The sequence below is a fragment of the Hyla sarda genome, chromosome 3 (genome assembly GCF_029499605.1).
Source record: "Hyla sarda isolate aHylSar1 chromosome 3, aHylSar1.hap1, whole genome shotgun sequence".
NCBI lineage: Eukaryota > Metazoa > Chordata > Amphibia > Anura > Hylidae > Hyla > Hyla sarda.
The window spans coordinates 84,062,188-84,082,683 of NC_079191.1; the positions used below are offsets into that span (position 1 = coordinate 84,062,188).

At 48.0% G+C, this 20,496-nt stretch overlaps 1 protein-coding gene across 3 annotated transcripts in view; it reads right to left on the reverse strand.

Annotated features, from left to right (window-relative positions):
• Window positions 1-20,496, reverse strand: part of RASA2 (RAS p21 protein activator 2) — a 132,409-nt gene that overhangs the window by 25,171 nt on the left and 86,742 nt on the right. For all 3 annotated transcript variants that reach the window (XM_056564468.1, XM_056564469.1, XM_056564470.1), the window contains one exon: window positions 12,715-12,821. In XM_056564468.1, coding sequence (XP_056420443.1) covers window positions 12,715-12,821 — 107 coding nt within the window. The remainder of the gene's footprint in view (window positions 1-12,714; window positions 12,822-20,496) is intronic.

Below are 20,496 nucleotides of genomic sequence, written 5' to 3' on the forward strand. Positions count from 1 at the left end.
ATTTGCCGCAGCTCAAACTTGAAGCGGGGAACTCACTGTAATCTGCCGCCAGCCTGTATATTCACATGGGAGGGGGGTCAAAACTACAACTCCCAGTGCACTGACAGACCATGCATGCTGGGAGTTGTAGTTTTGCAACAGCTGGAGGCACACTGGTTGGAAAACCTTGAGTTAGGTTCTATGACCTAACTCAGTATTTTCACACCAGTGTGCCTCCAGCTGTTGCAAAACTACAACTCCCAGCATGTACTGATTGCGGAAGGGCATGCTGGAAAATGTAGTTATGCAATGGCTGGAGGCACGCAAGTACAACTTCCAGCATGCCAAGACAGCCTTATTCTGTTCCTGAATGCTGGGAGCTGTAGTTTTTCAAGATTTAGAGGGGTTCAGGTTGTAAATCACTGTCCAGTGGTCTCTAAAATGTGGACCTCCAGATGTTGCAAAACTACAACTCGCAGCATGCCCAGACAGCAAACTGCTGTCTGGGCATGCTGAGAGTTGTAGTTTTGCAACATCTGGAGGGCTACAGTTTGAGACCACTGCATAGTGAACTACAACCTGAACCCCTCTAAATATTGCAAAACTACAAGTCCCAGCATGCCCACACAGCAAACAGCTGTCTGGGCATGCTGGGAGTTGTAGTTTTGCAACATTCGGCGCCGCTCCCTGGACAGTTCCCCCCGTTTTGCCCGTACACCGATAGGTGGGCAAAGCGGGGGAACCAAACTTTAACCCCCCCCCTCCCCCGGTCTGCTATCGGTCGCTCCGGCCGAACAATAGCAGGGATAGGAGGGGTGGCACCCCTGCCACCAAACTCCTATCCCTTCAGGGGGATCGAGGGTGTCGTCTCGGACACCTCCGATCCCTCTTATTTTCCGGGTGACCCGTATGACCCGGAATCGCGCAGATTGCAGGTCTGAATTGACCTGCGATTTGCGCCCATCGCGGTCATGGGGGGGGGTCTCAGGACCCCCCTCGGCGATGTGCCGGGATGCCTGCTGTTAGATAACAGCAGTCATCCCGGCCCGATCACCGCTAAAAGTGACGTGGCGCTTCCGGAACCCCGCGACGTACATGTACGTCGCCGCACGCCAACTGACACTTCACAGCGCCGTACATGTACGTCGCTCGTCGTGAAGGGGTTAAAATAATAAAAATGGGTCCATTATATTTCTAACTCGCATGTGGCCTCTACAATACGCATTATACATGACTGTTCTTAAATGGAAAAACTGTTTAATGCAGACCTGTCAGCTACCTAACGGGTAAAAATAAGTTCATGGCTAGAGAGGGCTTCTCATACTTTTTATCTTAAAAATCCTTTCCAGCGCCAAAAAGGTCTCCTTTTTATGCTTACCGTAAAATCTCTTTCTTGGAGGATCCATTGGGGGACACAGACCTTGGGTATATGGCAACAAGAAAAGTTGGCCCCTCCCAGCAGGATATACCCACCTACAGGCACCTGAGCTAATCAGTTTTAGTCCCAGAGCAGTAGGAGATGACCGACAGGTAGGAAAAAAAAAAAAACAGAAACTGTCCGAGGAACCGCAGAATAAAAATTAACTGAAACACCCTCAGACAGGTAACCAAACTAGGAACACCAGAAAAAATGGGAGGGTGGTGTGTCCCCCAATGGATCCTCCGAGAAAGATTTTACGGTAAGCATAAAAATCTCCTTTTCTCTATCGGCTCCATTGGGGGACACAGACCTTGGGACGTACCAAACCAGTCCCCAGGGTGGGTAAAAGAGGAGCAAGCTAGGTGGAAGGCTGGACCACAGCCACCTGCAATAACCCTGTGACCCAGACTAGCATCAGCAGATGCAAAGGTATGAAGCTGGTAGAATTTTGTAAAAGTGTGCAAAGATGACCAGGTGGGAGCTTTACAAACTTACGAGGCCGAAGCCCGGTTGCGGAGAGCCCAGGAGGCCCCGACACAACGAGTGGAATGAGCTGAGACCCTGAAAGGTGGAGTTTTCCCCTTAAAGCGGAAAGCTTCAAAAATAGCTGACCGGATCCGGAGAAATGGTGTCCTTGGAAGCAGGTAGTCCTTTACGACGACCCTCCGTAAGTACAAACTAGGAGTCACTGACGAAAAGAAGAAGTGACAGAGGTAGGTCCGAACGGCCTGTACCACATTAAGTTTATGGAGCAAACGTCCCTTTGGACGAAATGGGCTCGGACAAAAGTACGAGAGGACTAAGTCCTCATTGAGAGGAGAGGCGGAAACAACCTTAGGTAGAAAGGACAGAACCGTACGAAAAACAACTTTGTCCTGGTGGATGACAAGGTAGGGAGAGCGGCAGGATAGAGCTGACAGCTCCGAAACCCGCCTAATAGAAGTGACCGCCATAAGGAACGCCACATTCCAGGAAGGTAGACGTAGAGGAACGTCCCTAAGAGGTTAAAAGGGAGCCCCCTGCAGGGCACCGAGAACCAAGTTCAGATCCCAAGGGGAGTAGGCAATCTGTAAGGCAAGGCCGCGTGAGCCACACCTTGAAGAAAGGTCGACATATGAGGATCAGACTCCAGGGGACGTTGAAAAAGAATGGAAAGAGCCGAAACTTGGCCCTTAAGTGAACTGAGAGCCAACTGTTGTTTTAACCCAGACAGTAAAAAGGAAAGTCATGGGAGAAAGTAACGGAACACCAACAAAAATAAGACCGCCAAGTACGGTGGTAAATCTTCGCAGAAGAGGGCATGCGCACCCTGATCATAGTGCGAACAACTTGGTTAGAAAACCCCTGGCTCTCAAAACCACGGTCTAAACCGCCACGCCGTCAAATGCAGCAACTGTAAATTGGGGTGGGAAAGAGGACCCTGAGAAAGCAGGTCTGGACGGAGTGGGAGGCGCAGTAGAGCATCATCCACTAGCTGAACCACGTCTGCGTACCAATCCCTCCTGGGCCAGTCCGGAGCCACGAGAATAGCAGGGAAGCCTTCCCCCTTGAGCTTCCTCAGGACCCTGGGAAGGAGAGGAAGAGGAGGGAAGAGATAGGGCAGGGCAAAGTGCAACCAAGGAATCACCAGGGCGTCCATGCCTAGAGCCAAGGGATTCCGGGATTTTGACACAAAGTGAGGTACCTTCTGGTTGTGACGCGATCAGAACAGGTCCACCTCTGGAGTGCCCCAGAGAATGCAGATTTCCGCAAACACTTCTGGATGAAGAGACCACTCGCCTGGGTCGGCGGAGGATCGGCTGAGAAAGTCCACCTCCCAGTTGTCCACACCCGGTGAATCGCTGAGATGGATGTAACCGAGTCCCGCCCAGAGAAGGACCTTGGAGACCTCGGCCATCGCAGCTGAGCTGCGGGTGCCGCTCTGGCGATTGATATACGCCACAGCTGTGGAGTTGTCCGACTGGACATGAACAGGACTGTCCCGGAGAAGGTTCTCCCAACGGCGCAAGCAAAGATAGATTGCCCTGAGTTCCAAGATGTTGATTGGGAGAAGGGAAGGACGAGGGATAGCGGAGATCTGTCCCATCAGGACAGGAGAGCAAGTTATAGAGGTCGACGATGACCGACGGGAGTCGGATTCTGGTGGACGCCGTGTCGAACTGGAGTCCCAGGAAGACTAGAGACTGGGTAGGAGTCAGGTTGGACTTGTCCTGATTGGTCATCCAGCCGAACTGAGACAAGGTGGAGACTAATTTGATTCTGGGTCCTGGTTGGAGCCTTGACCAAGAGATCGTCCAGGTAGGGGATCATTGATACACCCTGTACTCGCAAGAGGGGGACCCTGCCGCCAGGACCTTGGTGAAAACCCTCGGAGCAGTGGCTAGTCCGAAAGGAAGGGCCACAAACTGAAAATGGCCCTCTGGAACTGCGAAGCAAAGATAAAGTTGATGTGCTTGAAAAATGGGGATGTGGAGATCGGCATCTTGGATGTCCCGAGGAAAGAGACTCCCCTTGATCCATGGACGCCACTACCGAAAATGACAGAGGAGTAGATGTCTGTTGAGGTGCTTCAGGTCAAAAGATCGGGCGAACAGAACCCCCTTTATTGGGGACCACAAACAGGTTGGAATAAAAACCTGAAAAAATGCTCCCTGGGAGGAACTGTGATAATCACTCCCTGAGCCATAAGGGACCTTAACACAGAAGGGGAACGAGGGGGGGGTGAGAATGAAAAAAGTGATCCTTCGGAAAGGAAGCCAACTCGATCCGATAGCCGTTGGAAAAGACATCTCGGACCCAGGAGTCCTGCCCGTGGGCAAACCAGACATCCCGGAAAAGTGACAGATGCCCTCCCAACCGAGAAAAATCTGCGAGTGGGGGGCGTCCATTCAGGCAGAGGTAGGTTTACGGGTGCCCGCCTTGGCCGCAAAACGGCCTAAACGGTTCTCCGATTTCCAGGAGGACGAGCCTTATGAAAGAGTCGTCATGTCCTGTGAGGAAGCCGGTTTGGGCGCCCTACTGGAGCCATAGGACCGAAAGAAGGTCGACTTCCATCAGGAGTCGGTACTGCAAGACTTATTCTTTGGTAACTCTTACCTCCAGTCGCCACTGAGGTTAATCTCATCCAGGCATGTTCCAAACAGTAGAGACCCAGTAAAAGGAAACTCTGAGAGGTTACTTGGAAGCGGCATCAGCGTCCCAGGCGTTGAGCCACATGGAACGACAAAGTGCCACAAGATTGCCTGTGGCAAAAAAAACGTGCAACGGGCCGACTGCATAGGAGCAGAGCACAAATAGTCACCAGCATTGGAGAGTTGAAGTGCCAGATGCGCCAAATCCTCCGCAGGGGCCCGGATAGAATGCCCTGGCGGAGGAGTCGAGAAGCCCAGACAGAAAGTGCTTTTGACACCCAAGCAGAAGTAGAAAAGTAGACCAGGAAAGTAGACGTAGAGGAACGTCCCTAAAGCCGGGTCCTTAAAGGAAGCTGCATCTGCCAAGGGCAGAGTAGTCGCTTTGACAAGCGGGAAACAGGAGAATCCACAGTTGGTGGAGATGTCCACCTTGCAATGAGGTCCTGAGCAAAAGGAAATTGTGCCTGAACCTTCTTAGTCCCTTGAAAGCGCTTGTCAGGATGCTTCCAGCAAGATGTCAAATACAGCATGAGAGCTGAAAACCTTAGGTGAAGGACAGGAGCGATGAAAGGAAACTTCTGGAGCTGGGTCCGAAGTTCCTGGGTCCTCTGGGTGCAAGGTGTCCCTTTTGGCAGAGACCAAGTTGTCTACTATGTCGGCCATGCCAGTTCAGTCCTCTGAGTCAGAGGCAGAACCTGAAGCCTCATCTTCCAGTTCCCCAGGAGAGTGGGAGTGGGTGGAGGCAGCCTTGGTTGAAGGTGAAACTGACCTGGTACGCAGATCTGGAGACCTAGAGTGGCGACCAGGAGTGTGGCCCTTAGAAGGGGGGCGCTGTCGGGGCGCCGGGGAAGAGGGGAGATAGCTATGAGGAGAGTGCCCATTCCCGCCTGCGGCCTCTGGAGACGAGCCAGAGGAGAAACCCCTAAGAAGCTTGTGAGAGCGCCTAAAATAAGGTGAAGGAGAGCGAGTCTCTCAGGAGGGCTGGCGTAAGGAGGACTTCAACATAGTCACCACAGAAAGGGAGACCTGCATCAATTCGGAAAAAGACTGGGAGAGGGAAGACACCCATACTGGAGGAAGAGCAAAGCCCACAGGGTCTGGGGGAACGTCCTAGGCAGAAATACCAGGAGGGCTTGGGGGCGCAGTGTTACACGCAGAACAAATGGGTTCAGCAGAGCCACAAGGCATTTTAGTCTTGCAGCCCATGCAGGCATAATAGGTGACCAAGGTCCCAGGTACCTGTCTGGAGGGGGGAAAATTCTGGGTTCAGATATAGCGCAAGCGAGAGAAAAAAGAAGCAGTCCCACACAAGTCTGTGTCCCTCCTGAAGAGAAGAAGCAGGCTGTGTGAGGAAAAAAAATCCGGTCCTCAGTCAGAGAGATAGCTCCGGAGGGAGGGAGGAGCAGGAGGGCTAGACCAATGAAAAGGCGGGGGCCGGACTAGTATCAGGCAGGCCCCCATTGGTTAGAATTGCCCCCAGATGCACGAGCCCTGCACTGATAGGATAATCATCAGACTCACAATGCGCGAGCTAACGTGGGATAGGGCCGGAATCCCCACCGGGAGAGTGTGGGCGGGGCTAAGGTCCCTGAGCAGAGTGTGCCACGGCCATAAAGAATTCCCCCCTAATGCCAGCAAAGTAACGTGTGTTCGGCATGAGGAGACAGGGATCCACCAGGCTAGTGCGAACAGCACTGCCGACAGGGTAAGGGATCTCCGGCACTCCGATCGCATCGCAAAGAGATTCAGCTGAAGCGAAACTAAAACATATATACCTGCGCATGCGCAGAAAGTAAGAGTCAGTGAAGTACATGAGAATAAAAGTGAAGTAAACATTATTCCTGCACCACATAATGTCCCATATATCAGAATTGCCGAGAAGGGCCGTGGGCACCAAAGCAGGGGGCTACAGAGGTTGAGAGTCCAGAAACCTGAAAGAAAAAGGGGAGAAATACTCACCTTTCCATAGAACTTACCTCATGATGTCTTCAGTCAGCATTTAGTCACCTACATCATGCCAGGCTGAGACAGCAAGACGAGCAGAGAAGGTAGGGGGACCCGGCCCCAAAGGTACAACCCCAGGCGCTGACAGGTTGCAAGAAGGGGTTAACAGTACATGACTCAATGTCTGTGCCCCTTCTTCACAAATGTGGAAACAGTGAATGCTATGTTCCCGAGACCGCACCTGAAAAGAGAAAAATAAAGGGAGAGAAAAATCTAACTAAACGTCCCTAAGCTGAAAAAAATTAAAATGAGAGACCAGGTCCGGAGAGCTCCAGACCAACGTCTGCCTCCTACAGACACTAAGCTAAAACTGATTAGCTCAGATGCCTGTAGGCGGGTATATCCTGCTGGGAAGGGCCGACTTTTCTTCTTGTCATAGTGTCAAGCCTCCTAGTGACAGCAGCATATTCCCATGGTCTGTCCCCCCCAATGGAGCAGATAGAGAAATAAGCCTTTTTGTTCATATGTTACTGAGGCTGGCTAACCCTGGACTCCTGCTCTGTTGGGGAAAAAATGGGCTCTTGCTTTGCAGGGGAATACCCCCTTGGCACTTAAGCCTCATTTATAATTTAACAAAGCCAGCCTCTCTCTCGATGGCAGAAAGGATTATGAAGACAAAAAAAAAGGTATGGCTAGAATCCTGATGAGAAGCCCTATCTGGTGTTGCCCCATACTTTTTATTTTCACAAGCGGTAAAAGGAAGAAAAGACCCCCAAAATTTGTAACGCAATTTGTACGGAAATACATTAGGGTAACACCAGCATTTTAGTGAAATTATTTTTTTCCCATCCAACTTTAAAGAAAATTTGTCAAACACTTGTCGGGTGTTAAGGCTCACTATACCACTTTTTACAAGTGTTCGACGAATTTTCTTTCATGTTGGATGGGAAAAAAAAATAAAACATTTCACTAAAATGCTGGTGTTACCCTAATTTACCCTAGTAAGAACATACCCCATATGTGGATGTAAAGTGCTCTGCGGGCATACTACAATGCTCAGAAGAGAAGGAGCGACATTGGGCTTTTGAAGAAAAAAATTGTTCGGAATTAAAGGCTACGTGTGTTTACAAAGCCCCCCGTAGTGCCAGAACAATGGACGTGACCCCATTTTGGAAACTACACCCCTCACGGGAATGTAACAAGGGGTGCAGTGAGCATTTACGCCCCACAGGTGTCTGGAAAGGTTTTTTTGAACAGTGGTCCGTGAAAATGAAAAATTAAATTTTTCATTTGCACAGCCCACTGTTCCAAAGATCTGTCAAACGCCAGTGGTGTGTAAATACTCACTGCACCCCTTATAAAATTCTGTGAGGGGTGTAGTTTCCAAAATGGTGCCACATGTGGGGGGGTCCACTTTTCTGGCACAACGGGGGGCTTTGTAAATTAACATGGCCCCTGAATTCCATTCCAAACAAATTCACTCTCCAAAAGCTCAATGGCGCTCCTTCTCTTCTGAGCATTGTAGTTCGCCAGCAGAGCACTTGATGTCCACACATGGGGTTACAAATTTTGGGGGTCATTTTCTCATATTACCCCTTGTAAACATGTAAAATTTGGGGAAACACCAGCATTTACACATCCAACTTTCACAAAAAGTTGTCAAACACAACTGCTAAGGCTCACTGTACCCCTTGTAACTTTCCTTGAGGGGTGTAGTTTCCAAAATAATAAGCCATGTGGGTCTTTTTTTTGCTGTTCTGGCACCATAGGGGCTTCCTAAATGCGACATGCCCCTCAAAATCCATTTCAGCAAAATTCACTCTCCAAAATCCCATTGTTGCTCCTTCCCTTCTGAGCCCTCTATTGCGCCCGCCGAACACTTGACGTACACATATGAGGTATTTCCTTACTCGAGAGAAATTGGGTTACAAATTTTAGGGGACTTTTTCTCTTATCACCCATTGCAAAACTTCAAAAACTGGGTCTACAAGAACATGCCAGTGTAAAAAGTGAAGATTTTGAATTTTCTCCTTCACTTTGCTGCTACTCCTGAAAAACACCTAAGGGTTAACACACTTACCAAATGTCATTTTGAATACTTTGAGGGGTGCAGTTTTTCTAATGGGGTAATTTGTGGGGTATTTCTAATATGAAGGCCCTTCAAATCCACTTCAAAACTGAATTGTTCCCTGAAAAATTCCGATTTTGAAAAATCGGAAAATTGCTGCTGAACTTTGAAGCCCTCTGATGTCTTCCAAAAGTAAAAAACATGTCAACTTTATGATGCAAACATATAGTAAACATATTGTATATGTGAATCAATATATAATTTATTTGGTATGTCTATTTCCCTTACAAGCATAGAGCTTCAAAGTTAGAAAAATGCTAAATTAAAAAATTTTTCATAAAAAAGAATTTTTCACCAAGAAATTTACCACTAACATGAAGTAGAATATGTCACAAAAAAACAAACAAACAATCTCGGAAAGGTTAAAGCATCCCAGAGGTATTAATGCTTAAAGTGACAGTGGTCAGATGTGCAAAAAATGGCCAGGTCATAGACTGAAAATTGGCTGGGTCCTTAAGGGGTTAAAAGGGTACTCTGGTGGATATATTTTTTTTTTTTAATCAACTGGTGCCAGAAAGTTACTTCTATTAAAAAATCTTTCCCCTTCCAGTACTTATTAGCTGCTGAATTAGGGATTGACCGATATCGTTTTTTTAGGGCCGATACCGATAATCGGTGGAGGTTAGGGCCGATAGCCGATAACTTATACCGATTTTTTTTTTTAATTAACGGCTTATCGGCAAACTAATTGCCGATACCGATAATGCCCAAAATCGTGATTATCGGCCGATAATATCGGCCATACCGATAATCGGTCGATCCCTATGCTGAATACTACAGAGGAAATTCTTTTCTATTTGGAACACAGAGCTCTCTGCTGACATCATGAGCACAGTGCTCTCTGCTGACCTCTCGGTCCATTTTAGGAACTGTCGAGAGTAGCATATGTTTGCTATGGGGATTTTCTCCTACTCTGGTCAGTTCTTAAAATTGACAGAGATGTCAGCAGAGAGCACTGTGCTCATGATGTCAGCAGAGAGCTCTGTGTTTCAAAAAGAAAATAATTTCCTCTGTAGTATTCAGCAGCTAATAAGTACGGGAAGGATTAAGAATTTTTTTTTTTTAATAGAAGTAATTAACAAAATTGTTTAACTTTCTGGCACCAGTTGATAAAAAAAAAAAAAAAAAAAAAAAAAAGTGGAGTATCCCTTTAAAGGAGTACTCTAGTGCAGAGTATTCCTGCTCCGTCCTGCCCGGGCTGCAAAATAAAAGAAATTGAACCATCACTCACCTCCCTGGGTTCCCGCGGAGCGTCACTACAGCTGATCGGTCCTCCAGTCCATCTCCTTCATACTTCCGGGTGTAACGAAGCGTCACATGGCGCTCAGCCTATCGCCGGCCGAGGCAGAACATCGCGGCGGCCGGCGATAGGCTGAGCGCCATGTGACGCTTAGTTACACCCGGAAGTATGAAGAGGATGGACCGGAGGACCGATCAGCTGTAGTGGCGCTCCGCGGGAACCCAGGGAGGGGAGTGATGGTTCATTTTCATTTATTTTGCAGCCCGGGCAGGACGGAGCAGGATTACTCTGCACTAGAGTACTCCTTTAAGGCTTTGGTCACACAGGTGACATGCGGGGATCAAGTCCTGGGGAAAAAAGTGCAGGAAGTCACCCAAGATATCCACTCAAAGGCTGATCCTGAAGGACTCCAGCTAATAGGAATTGTGTTCCTGCTGTAAAAAAAAAAGTGCAGAAACTCAGGACTTGAGCCCTGACAGCAGAATAAAAATGCAACATAGATCATGCATCTTGGAGGTATAGAATTTTCTCATTAAACATATTTATAAGAGAGTCTTTTAGGCAAACTATTTTGATAATCTAGAACCTCTTAACCCCTTAAAGGGGTAGTCCAGTGGTGAAAAACTTATCCCCTATCCTAAGGATAGGGGATAAGTTTGAGATCGCGGGGGGTCCGACCGCTGGGGCCCCCTGCGATCTCTCTGTACGGGGCCCCGGCTCTCTGCCGAGATAGCGGGTGTCGACCCCCGCACGAAGCGGCGGCCGACACGCCCCCTCAATACATCTCTATGGCAGAGCCGGAGATTGCCGAAGGCAGCGCTTCGGCTCTGCCATAGAGTTGTATTGAGGGGGCGTGTCGGCCGCCGCCTCGTGCGGAGGTCGACACGCCCCCTTCCCGCCGGCTGTCGGGGCTCCGTACAGGAGATCGCAGGGGGCCCCAGCGGTCGGACCCCCCCGCGATCTGCAGCTTATCCCCTATCCTTAGGATAGGGGATAAGTTGCTCACCACTGAATCACCACTGGACTACTCCTTTAAGGACTGAGGGTTTTCCGTTTTTTTGGCACATGATGGGTTATTTTTTGCGCCACCAATTCTACTTTGTAATGACATCAGTCATTTTACCCAAAAATCCAAGTTGAAACTGAGAATAAAATCATTGTGCAACAAAATTGAAGAAAAAACACCATTTTGTAACTTTTGGGGGCTTCCGTTTCTACGCAGTACATTTTTCGGTAAAAATGACACCTTATCTTTATTCCTTAGGTCCATAAAATTAAAAAGATACCCTAATTTTATAGGTTTGATTTTGTCGGACTTCTGGAAAAAAAACATAACCACATGCACGAAAATGTATACGTTTAAAATTGTCATCTTCTGACCCCTATAACTTTTTTTTTCTGCATACGGGGTTGTATGAGGGCTCATTTTTTTGCGCAGTGTTCTGAAGATTTTAGCAATACCATTTTTGTATTGATCAAACGTTTGATAGATTTTTATTCATTTTTTCATGATATTGAAAGTGACCAAAAATATGCTATTTTGGACCTTGGAATTTTTTATTGCACGTACGCAATTGACCGTGAGGTTTAATTAACAATATATTTTTATAATTCGGACATTTCCGCACGCGGCGATAACTCATGTTTATTTTTATTTACACTTTTTTTTATGGGAAAAGGGGGGAGATTCAAACTTTTATTAGGGAATGATCTTTATCTTTTTTTCACTTTTTGCAGTGTCATAGCCCCCTCTAGTGGCTAGTGGCTATAATACTGCACTAACTGATCTTTTACATCAATCTTAGTTATCTCGTAGGATAACATTGATCGATGCCTGGATCTCAGGCACTGAGCAGTCATTCGGCGATCGGCGAAGCAGGAGGAAGGTAGGGGCCCTCCTTCTGTCTGCCAGCTGTTCGGGATGCTGCGATTTTGCTGCAGCGGTCCCGAACAGCCCGCTGAGCTAGCCGGGAGCAGTTTACTTTCACTCTAGACGAAGAAGAAAGGAGAAGAAAGGGACCCGCCCCCCCCCCTGCTTCTGATCGACAACATTAAAGGAGAACTCCAGAATATAAAAATTGTCCCCCATACTGCTGGCAGTAAAAAAATTTAAATGTACATACCTTCCTCCGCTCCCCCAGGTAACCGTCTCCAGTCTCCACCACGACCTCTTCCTGGTTGCTGGTGGTCGGCAACTCATACTGCACTCAGCCAATCATCGGCCGCAGCGAAGTCCCACCTCAGCCGGCGATAGGCTGAGCGGCAGTGTGACATTTTCGGCCCCAGTAGCAGGTGCCGGTGTAGTGAAGAATTGCGTGTCTTGAAGTGTTCTAACACTGCTGCTCAGCCTATTGCCGGCCGAGACAGGACTTCACTGCGGACAGTGATTGGCTGAGCACAGTATGACTCGATGACCACCAGCAACCAGGAAGAGGATCGCGGCGGAGACTGGTGCCGGTTACCGGAGGCCCCGGGGGAGCGGAGGAAGGTATGTATGTATTTTTTTACTGCCCTTCAGTATGGGGGACAATTTTTTTATTTTGGAGTTCTCATTTAAGGTAATTCAGAAATAAAAAGCGAATTCTTAAAGAAATATAGGTCATAGACACATAAAAAAGGATATGTACATGATCAAGATGAGATACTGAGCAACATATAAAAGTTTTTATTTTGGATGATCTGATAGGTACGCTTTAACAGTTACATGTAGCAACATGGCCTCCTGGAATCCGAAGGATGGATCCTCAATAGTTACTAAAAACTTACTATAACAAAATTGTATATACAAAAGTTAATAGAATATTGCAGAACATTTTTATACCATAGTATGTTTATATTAGGCGGAGTTAGTATTATCGCTTTAGTAACTTACTGGGTGGTGGGATCTCAAATGGAAGATATGAGGAGACACAACAGCTACAGCAAAGAATCGCAAGAAGACAAAACTGCTGACAGCCGAATACTGTACATGGCGGTCATCTGTGAAGATAAGTAAAGGACAAACAATTGTCACAGTGGGCTTGGGGGAATATTAGTCCTCTTTAGACCACAGGAACATAATCCTGGCTATAAGCTACGTACATTTAGTGCAATGCAATGGTCAATTTACTAATTGAACACAACAAGAAAAAAGCTAAAGCAAAGCACAAGTGGAATGTCTAACAAATACAGGTATCCCTGCATCACCGGCTGGGTGTTACATCACCCGAAAATAAAGACTGATGTATATACAATAATAAGGACTGCAGTGCAGCTAGCTACACATAAAACAACTTTTACCAGATTACTATACATCTGAGCCGAGCTATGTCGCACACACGGCTGGCTGTCACAGTAGACACCTGTATTTTAACATCGAGCATGAAATGACTGCACTACAAGGCTGGGATGGAACAAAGAAGGGTTTCTTGTTCTCAATGTGTACCAGGCCCTTACACAGTAGAGCAGTGTTTCCCAACCAGGTTGCCTCCAGCTGTTGCAAAATTACAACTCCCAGCATGCCCGGACAGCCAAAGGCTGTCCGGGCATGCTGGGAGTTGTAATTTTGCAACAGCTGGAGGCACCCTGGTTGGATAAACCCTGCAGTAGACACTTGCATGTGATTGTTGCATCATGAGGGTTCACTAGCAGACAGCAGCAACAATAAGTTATGAGGTGCTCTTCCCTCATGGCTCAGTGTTGTCGTCAAATTAAGTAACGACTCATTCCAACCTCAATTTTGGTCAACGTTTAGTGTATATGGCAGAAAAGCTGGATCAGTTTACAATAAAAAGGGTAGTCCCAACAACAATAACACCCCTGAGATCTTAAGTAAGGAGGGTCCCATGCCTCCCATTAGATTTTAGCAGCAGTCACACATAACCACTGCTTCTCTATTTACGGTCTATGGGCCTGTCGAAAAAAAAAGTATGGTACATAGTTATCTTCAGCAGTTCCATAGGCAATGAATAGAGCAGCGTACATGTGTGACTGCTACTCCATTCCGGCAGGAGACTCTTGACCTGCATTTTCCCGACTGTAGGGGTTCCAGTGGTTAGACATCCTTTGGATAGGGGGATAAGTGTCATTGGTTGGACAACCCTAAGGGTGCGTTAACATGGAGTAAATGAAGAGTAATTCACGCTGAAAAATTTACGGGAGGAAAAAGAACTTGCGCGCAGACATGGGGGAGAAAGAAGTGAAGGGTTTTTCAGACATTTGCGAGCAAATTGCCTGCGAAAACGATGTCGGGCTGAATTTTTTTTTACCATTGACTTCAATTGATTTCTGCTAGTGGATTCCGCTTGAAGAATGAACATGTTCTTTCGTCAAGCGGAACAGAATTCAGCGTCGGAATTCTGCTAGCAGAATTTCCGCAGTGTGAACAGGCCAGCAGAAATAACATTAAAGTCAATGGGCAGAGGAGATGTGCATTCATTTGGAGCGGAGAATTCAAGAGGAATTACTCGAGTAAATTCCTCTTGAATTACTCCGTGTGTAAGGCTGTGAGGGATGTCATACAGGTTCTTCTCAAAAAATTTGCATATTGTGCTAAAGTTCATTATTTTCCATAATGTAATGATAAAAATTAAGCTTTCATATATTTTAGATTCATTGCACACCAACTGAAATATTTCAGGTCTTTTATTGTTTAATACTGATGATTTTGGCATACAGCTCATGAAAATCCCAAATTCCTATCTCAAAAGATTTGCATATCATGAAAAGGTTCTCTAAACGAGCTATTAACCTAATCATCTAAATCAACTAATTAACTCTAAACACCTGCAAAAGATTCCTGAGGCTTTTAAAAACTCCCAGCCAGGTTCATTACTCAAAACCGCAATCATGGGTAAGACTGCCGACCTGACTGCTGTCCAGAAGGCCATCATTGACACCCTCATGCAAGAGGGGGAGACACAAAGAAATTTCTGAACAAATAGGCTGTTCCCAGAGTGCTGTATCAAGGCACCTCAGTGGGAAGTCTGTGGGAAGGAAAAAATGTGGCAGAAAACGCTCCACAACGAGAAGAGGTGACCGGACCCTGAGGAAGATTGTGGAGAAGGACCGATTCCAGACCTTGGGGGACCTGCGGAAGCAGTGGACTGAGTCTGGAGTAGAAACATCCAGAGCCACCGTGCACAGGCGTGTGCAGGAAATGGGCTACAGGTGCCGCATTCCCCAGGTCAAGCCACTTCACTTTTGAATCAGAAACAGCGGCAGAAGCACCTGACCTGGGCTACAGAGAAGCAGCACTGGACTGTTGCTCAGTGGTCCAAAGTACCAGAGTCTGGAGGAAGACTGGGGAGAAGGAAATGCCAAAATGCCTGAAGTCCAGTGTCAAGTACCCACAGTCAGTGATGGTCTGGGGTGCCATGTCAGCTGCTGGTGTTTGTCCACTGTGTTTTATCAAGGGCAGGGTCAATGCAGCTAGCTAACAGGAGATTTTGGAGCACTTCATGCTTCCATCTGCTGAAAAGCTTTATGGAGATGAAGATTTCATTTTTCAGCACGACCTGGCACCTGCTCACAGTGCCAAAAGCACTGGTAAATGGTTTACTGACCATGGTATTACTGTGCTCAATTGGCCTGCCAACTCTCCTGACCTGAACCCCATAGAGAATCTGTGGGATATTGTGAAGAGAAAGTTGAGAGACGCAAAACCCAACACTCTGGATGAGCTTAAGGCCGCTATCGAAGCATCCTGGGCCTCCATAACACCTCAGCAGTGCCACAGGCTGATTGCCTCCATGCCACTCCGCATTGAAGCAGTCATTTCTGCAAAAGGATTCCCGACCAAGTATTGAGTGCATAACTGAACATAATTATTTGAAGGTTGACTTTTTTTGTATTAAAAACACTTTTCTTTTATTGGTCGGCTGAAATATGCAAATTTTTTTTATAGGAATTTTGGGTTTTCATGAGCTGTATGCCAAAATCATCAGTATTAAAACAATAAAAGACCTGAAATATTTCAGTTGGTGTGCAATGAATCTAGAATATATGAAAGTTAAATTTTTATCATTACATTATGGAAAATAATGAACTTTAGCACAATATGCAAATTTTTTGAGAAGAACCTGTATAGTGACAGCCATCATCCACATGCTATTATGGCATCCATTAAATGGAAGACACCTTGCAACCTTTAAAAAGTACCTGTCGCCAAATAAACTTTTCTAGACTAACTCAGTTTATGTTCCCTAACTACTCCTAACACTCCTCCCACCCATAAAAAAAAAATGGCAGAGCTTTAAAAAGCTGTGTATCATACCATTCTTCTTGCTCACATAGTGCTATCTCCCAGCAGTAGAAAGTGGGCATTACCCAGCAGGCATGACATCACTGAAGCCTGATGGGTGACAACATCTGCCCTCACATTGTTGCAGTGCTGTGATGAATAGAAGACCTCAAACTCTGTGCAGCTTTTAGTGAGGCTCTATGCATGTGAGGTTCTGTGCAGCTGTCAATCAAGCTCAGTGCAGAGAAGCACTTCCTGAGTTTGGACTCCTGCCAGGCCGGAGGAGACCAAACTCGCTGTATTAATTGTGGGAGGGAAGAGAACAAAGCCACCTAGTGTCCATTTTTTCTAAACATATTTATGTTGTTAATTTTAAAAGCAAGTGAATGGGAAAGTATCTGGTAATTACACACGGAACACTATATTAGAAAGTTTTATTTGCTGACAGGTACTCTATAAAAAGGAGAATTTTTATGCTTACCGTAAAATCTCTTTCTCGAAGGATCCATTGGGGGACACAGACCATGGGTGTATGCTGCTGTCTCTAGGAGGCTTGACACTATGGCAACAGAAAAGTCGGCTCCTCCCAGCAGGATACCTGAGCTAATCAGTTTTAGTCCCAGAGCAATAGGAGAAGACCGACAGGTCAAGAGAAAACCACAAACTGTCCGAGGAATCAGAAGAAAAGGCAACTGAACACACCTTCGGACAGATAACTGAAATAGGAACACCAGAAAAAAAAGGTGGGAGCTGTGTCCCCCAATGGATCCTTCGAGAAAGAGATTTTATGGTAAGCATAAAAAATCTCCTTTTCTCTATCAGCTCCATTGGGGGACACAGACCATGAGACGTACAAAAGCAGTCCCTTGGGTGGGTAAGGAATCAGACAGGTGGACGGTTGGACCACCGCTGTCTGCAACATCTTACAGCCCAGAGTAGCATCAACTGATGCGAAGGTCTGAATCTGGTAGCACCTTGAGAAAGTGTACAAAGACAACCACGCGGATGCCTTACAGAACTGCAAGGCCGAAGCCACGCAGCGGAGGGCCCAGGCTGCCCCGAAAAACGGGTGGAATGAACCAAACCCCTGAAGGGTGGGATCTTCCCCTTGCAGCGGTAAGCTCCCAAAATAGCAGACCGGATCCACCGAAAAATGGTGGCCGTAGAAGCAGGTTGTCCTGTACAACGACCTTCCCGGAAAAACAAAAAAAAAAGGGGATCACACTGCCGAAAGGATTGACAGAGATAAGTCCGAACAGCCCTCACCACAACCAGGTTGTGGAACAAACGCTTCCAGAGATGAGAAGGGGCCGGACAAAAAGGACGGTAGGACGATGTTCTCATTGAGATGAAAAAGTCAAAAACCATGTCAGGTAAGAAGGACGGACCTGGACGGAAAACAACTTGTCCTGGTATACAACCAGGAAGGAAGAACAGCAGGAGAGAGCTACCAGCTCTGACACCCTCCTAACAGAGGTAAGAGCAATAAGGAACGACACCTTCCGGGGAAGGAGGCGAAGAAAAATGTCCCCCGAGAGGGTCAAAAGGGGTGCCTTGCAGTGCACCTAAGACCAAGTGTAAGTCCAAAGGGAAAGAAGGGGACTGATAAGGAGGGGCAGCTTGTGCCACTCCCTGAACCAGGTTCGGACATGATCAATGAACATCAGAGGACATTGAATGGAAAGAACTGAACCTTGACCCTTAAGGAAGCTGAAAGCCAACCCTTGGGCCAGCCCCGACTGGAAAGGGAAAGGGGTCGGGAAGGAAAACCGCGACCGGAGAAAAAAGGCCGAGTTTCACACCAACAAAAACAAGACCGCCAGGTATGGTGGTAAGTCTTGCAGAGGAAGGCTTGTGAGCCCTCAGCATGGTGCGAACCACTTGGGAAGAGAAACCACAGGTCCTCAGAACCACTGTCTCAACAGCAACGACGGCAAAAGCAGAGACGGTAAATAGGGTGGCACAAGAGACCTGAGCTAGGAGGTCCGGACAATAGGGAAGGCACAGCGTTAAGTCGTTCAGGAGTCTGACCATGACGACGAACCACGGCTGGGCCATGAGAATGGCGGGGACGCCCTACTATGAGTTTCCTCAGGACCACAAAAAGAGAGGAAGGGGAGGAAACAGATAAGGTAGGGCAATGCCCGACCACTAAACAGATAAGGTAGGGCAAAGTCCGACCGAGAGAGAGGAACGCTTCGGTTGAGGCGGGACAAGCAGAGGTCCATGCCAGGAGCGCCCCAGGGGTTGCAGATCACTGCAAACACCCCCGGATGTGGAGACCACTCGTCTTGGATGACTGAGGACCAACCGAGAAGACCACATCCCAGGGACGGCCGGAATGAAGATAGCAGAGATGGCCGGAAACCCGAGTTCCGCCCAGAAGGGAAATTCCCAAGAAGCATGCAAAGAAAGAAATGCCCTAGACCCCAACATGTTGAAGGGGAAAAGGGCTTCTCAGGGGACCAAGGCCCCAGACCGGCCGGTCCCTGAAAACACCTCACCAGCCCGACAGACAGGCAGGGAGGGGCAGGAAGGAGCGCCCCTGAAAAATCAGGGGGAAAACGAAGCCACCATAGAAGGGACTGACAAGACTGTCGAGAGCCAATGGAGACCTGTCCCACCGAAAGAGAATCAGCAGTTGAAAAGGTCGGTGATGAAAGTGGGCAAATGGCACAGCCTCCAACCAACCGACCCAGGACATCCATGCAAAAGCGAATGGAAACTGGAGCAGGGTGCCAAAGTCACCAGACTCTAGATAAGAGAGTTGGACAATTGTTCGGTGGAGTCGAAAGCGGGCAGAGACCGCGTCGAACTGGAGCCCCAGGAGAGAGGTTGGACTTGTCCCGATAGACCACCCAACCGAAGAGAGACAAGGTCTGGAGGTTGAGACTAAGACTCTCCAGGATCTGGGCCCTGGCTGGAGCTCTGATCAGGAGGTCGTCCAAGTCAGGAATCACGGAAACAACTGATGTCCGTATTAAAAGGGTTATCACAGGCACCAGGACTTGGAAAGGATCCGCGGAGAAGTGGCCAGACCGAAATGGAGAGCCACAATAGAAAATGACCATCTGGAACTGCAAAGCGGAGGTACCGCTGATGACCGGGAAACAATGAGACGTGGAGGCAGGCATCCTTGATTTCCACCAAGGAGCGGAAACTTCCCTTGAACCATGGACGCCAGCACCGAATGGAGAGACTCCATTCGGAATGGGAAAGCAGAAGATGCTGGCTGAGATACTCGAGAACCAAGATTGGGTGAACAGAAACGCCTTTCATGGGGACCACAAAGAGGTTGGAATAAACCTCGAGAACGTTCCCCTGAAGGAACCGGGACAATTACACCCTGGATAAAAAGGAGCTGGAGCGCGCCCCGAACTGCCTTCACTAGAGAGCGGAACCAGAGGGTCCAGGAAAGAAAAAGGCAATCCCATAGAAGGGAAGCAAATTCGATCCTGTATCCCTTGACTACCACATCCCTGACCAAGGAATCCTCAATGTGCGTGGTCCAGGCATCCCGGAAGAGTAAGAGGCGACCAACCAACCGAGAAAGGTCGGTGGGTGGGGGGACCCTCCAGGCTGATGAAGGCCTATGGGTGGGATGGGTCCGGAAGGGGGGAGCCCTCTACCCGTTAAGGCGCCTGGTTGGACCCTTTGCTGGAACCAAAGGTCCGCAGGACCGGAAGGAGGAGGACTTCCGATGGAAAGTGCTTCTGCGAGCCTTATCCAGAGGTATGAGGAACTCTTACCGCCCGTCGCCTCACTTCTTGAAGGCTGTGTCGGCATTCAGGCTATAAGCCACATGGAGCGACGGAGAGCTACCAGGTAGCCTGTGGCAAAGGCAGCACAGCGGCTGCGCAATGGGAGCAGAACACAGAAAATCTCCTGCTGAGGAGCATCGGAGAGCTAGTTCAGATAGATCTTCCGGAGGAATCCTGAATACTACCGGGCGGAGTTGGGAGACCATACTGAAAGGGCATCTGACACCCAGGAAGAAGAAAAAGCAGGAAGAAAGGAGGAACCTGCTGTCTCAAAGGCAAATTTTGCCAAAGTCTCCACCTTTTTGTCCGCTGGATCCTGGAAGGCAGCCGCATCAGTCAACGGCAGGACAATCACCTTAGAGAGGCAGGAGACCGGTAGATCCACAGTTGGAGAGGAGGTCCACAGAGCAATGAGGTCCTTGGCGAGGGAATACCGCGCTTGAACCTTCTTCGTTTCCTGAAACTTCTTGTCAGGATGCCTCCAGGTGGATTCCAGCAGGACGTCAAATTCAGCGCGAGAGCTGAAAGTCTTGGGTGCCACGTCCAAAGTTCCTGGGTCCTTTAAATGGAAGGTGTCTCTTATGGCCGAAACCAATGAGTACACCACATCAGGCATATCCGTGCGGTCCTCTGAGTCGGAGGCTGATGCAGAAACCTCATCCACAAGTTCTCC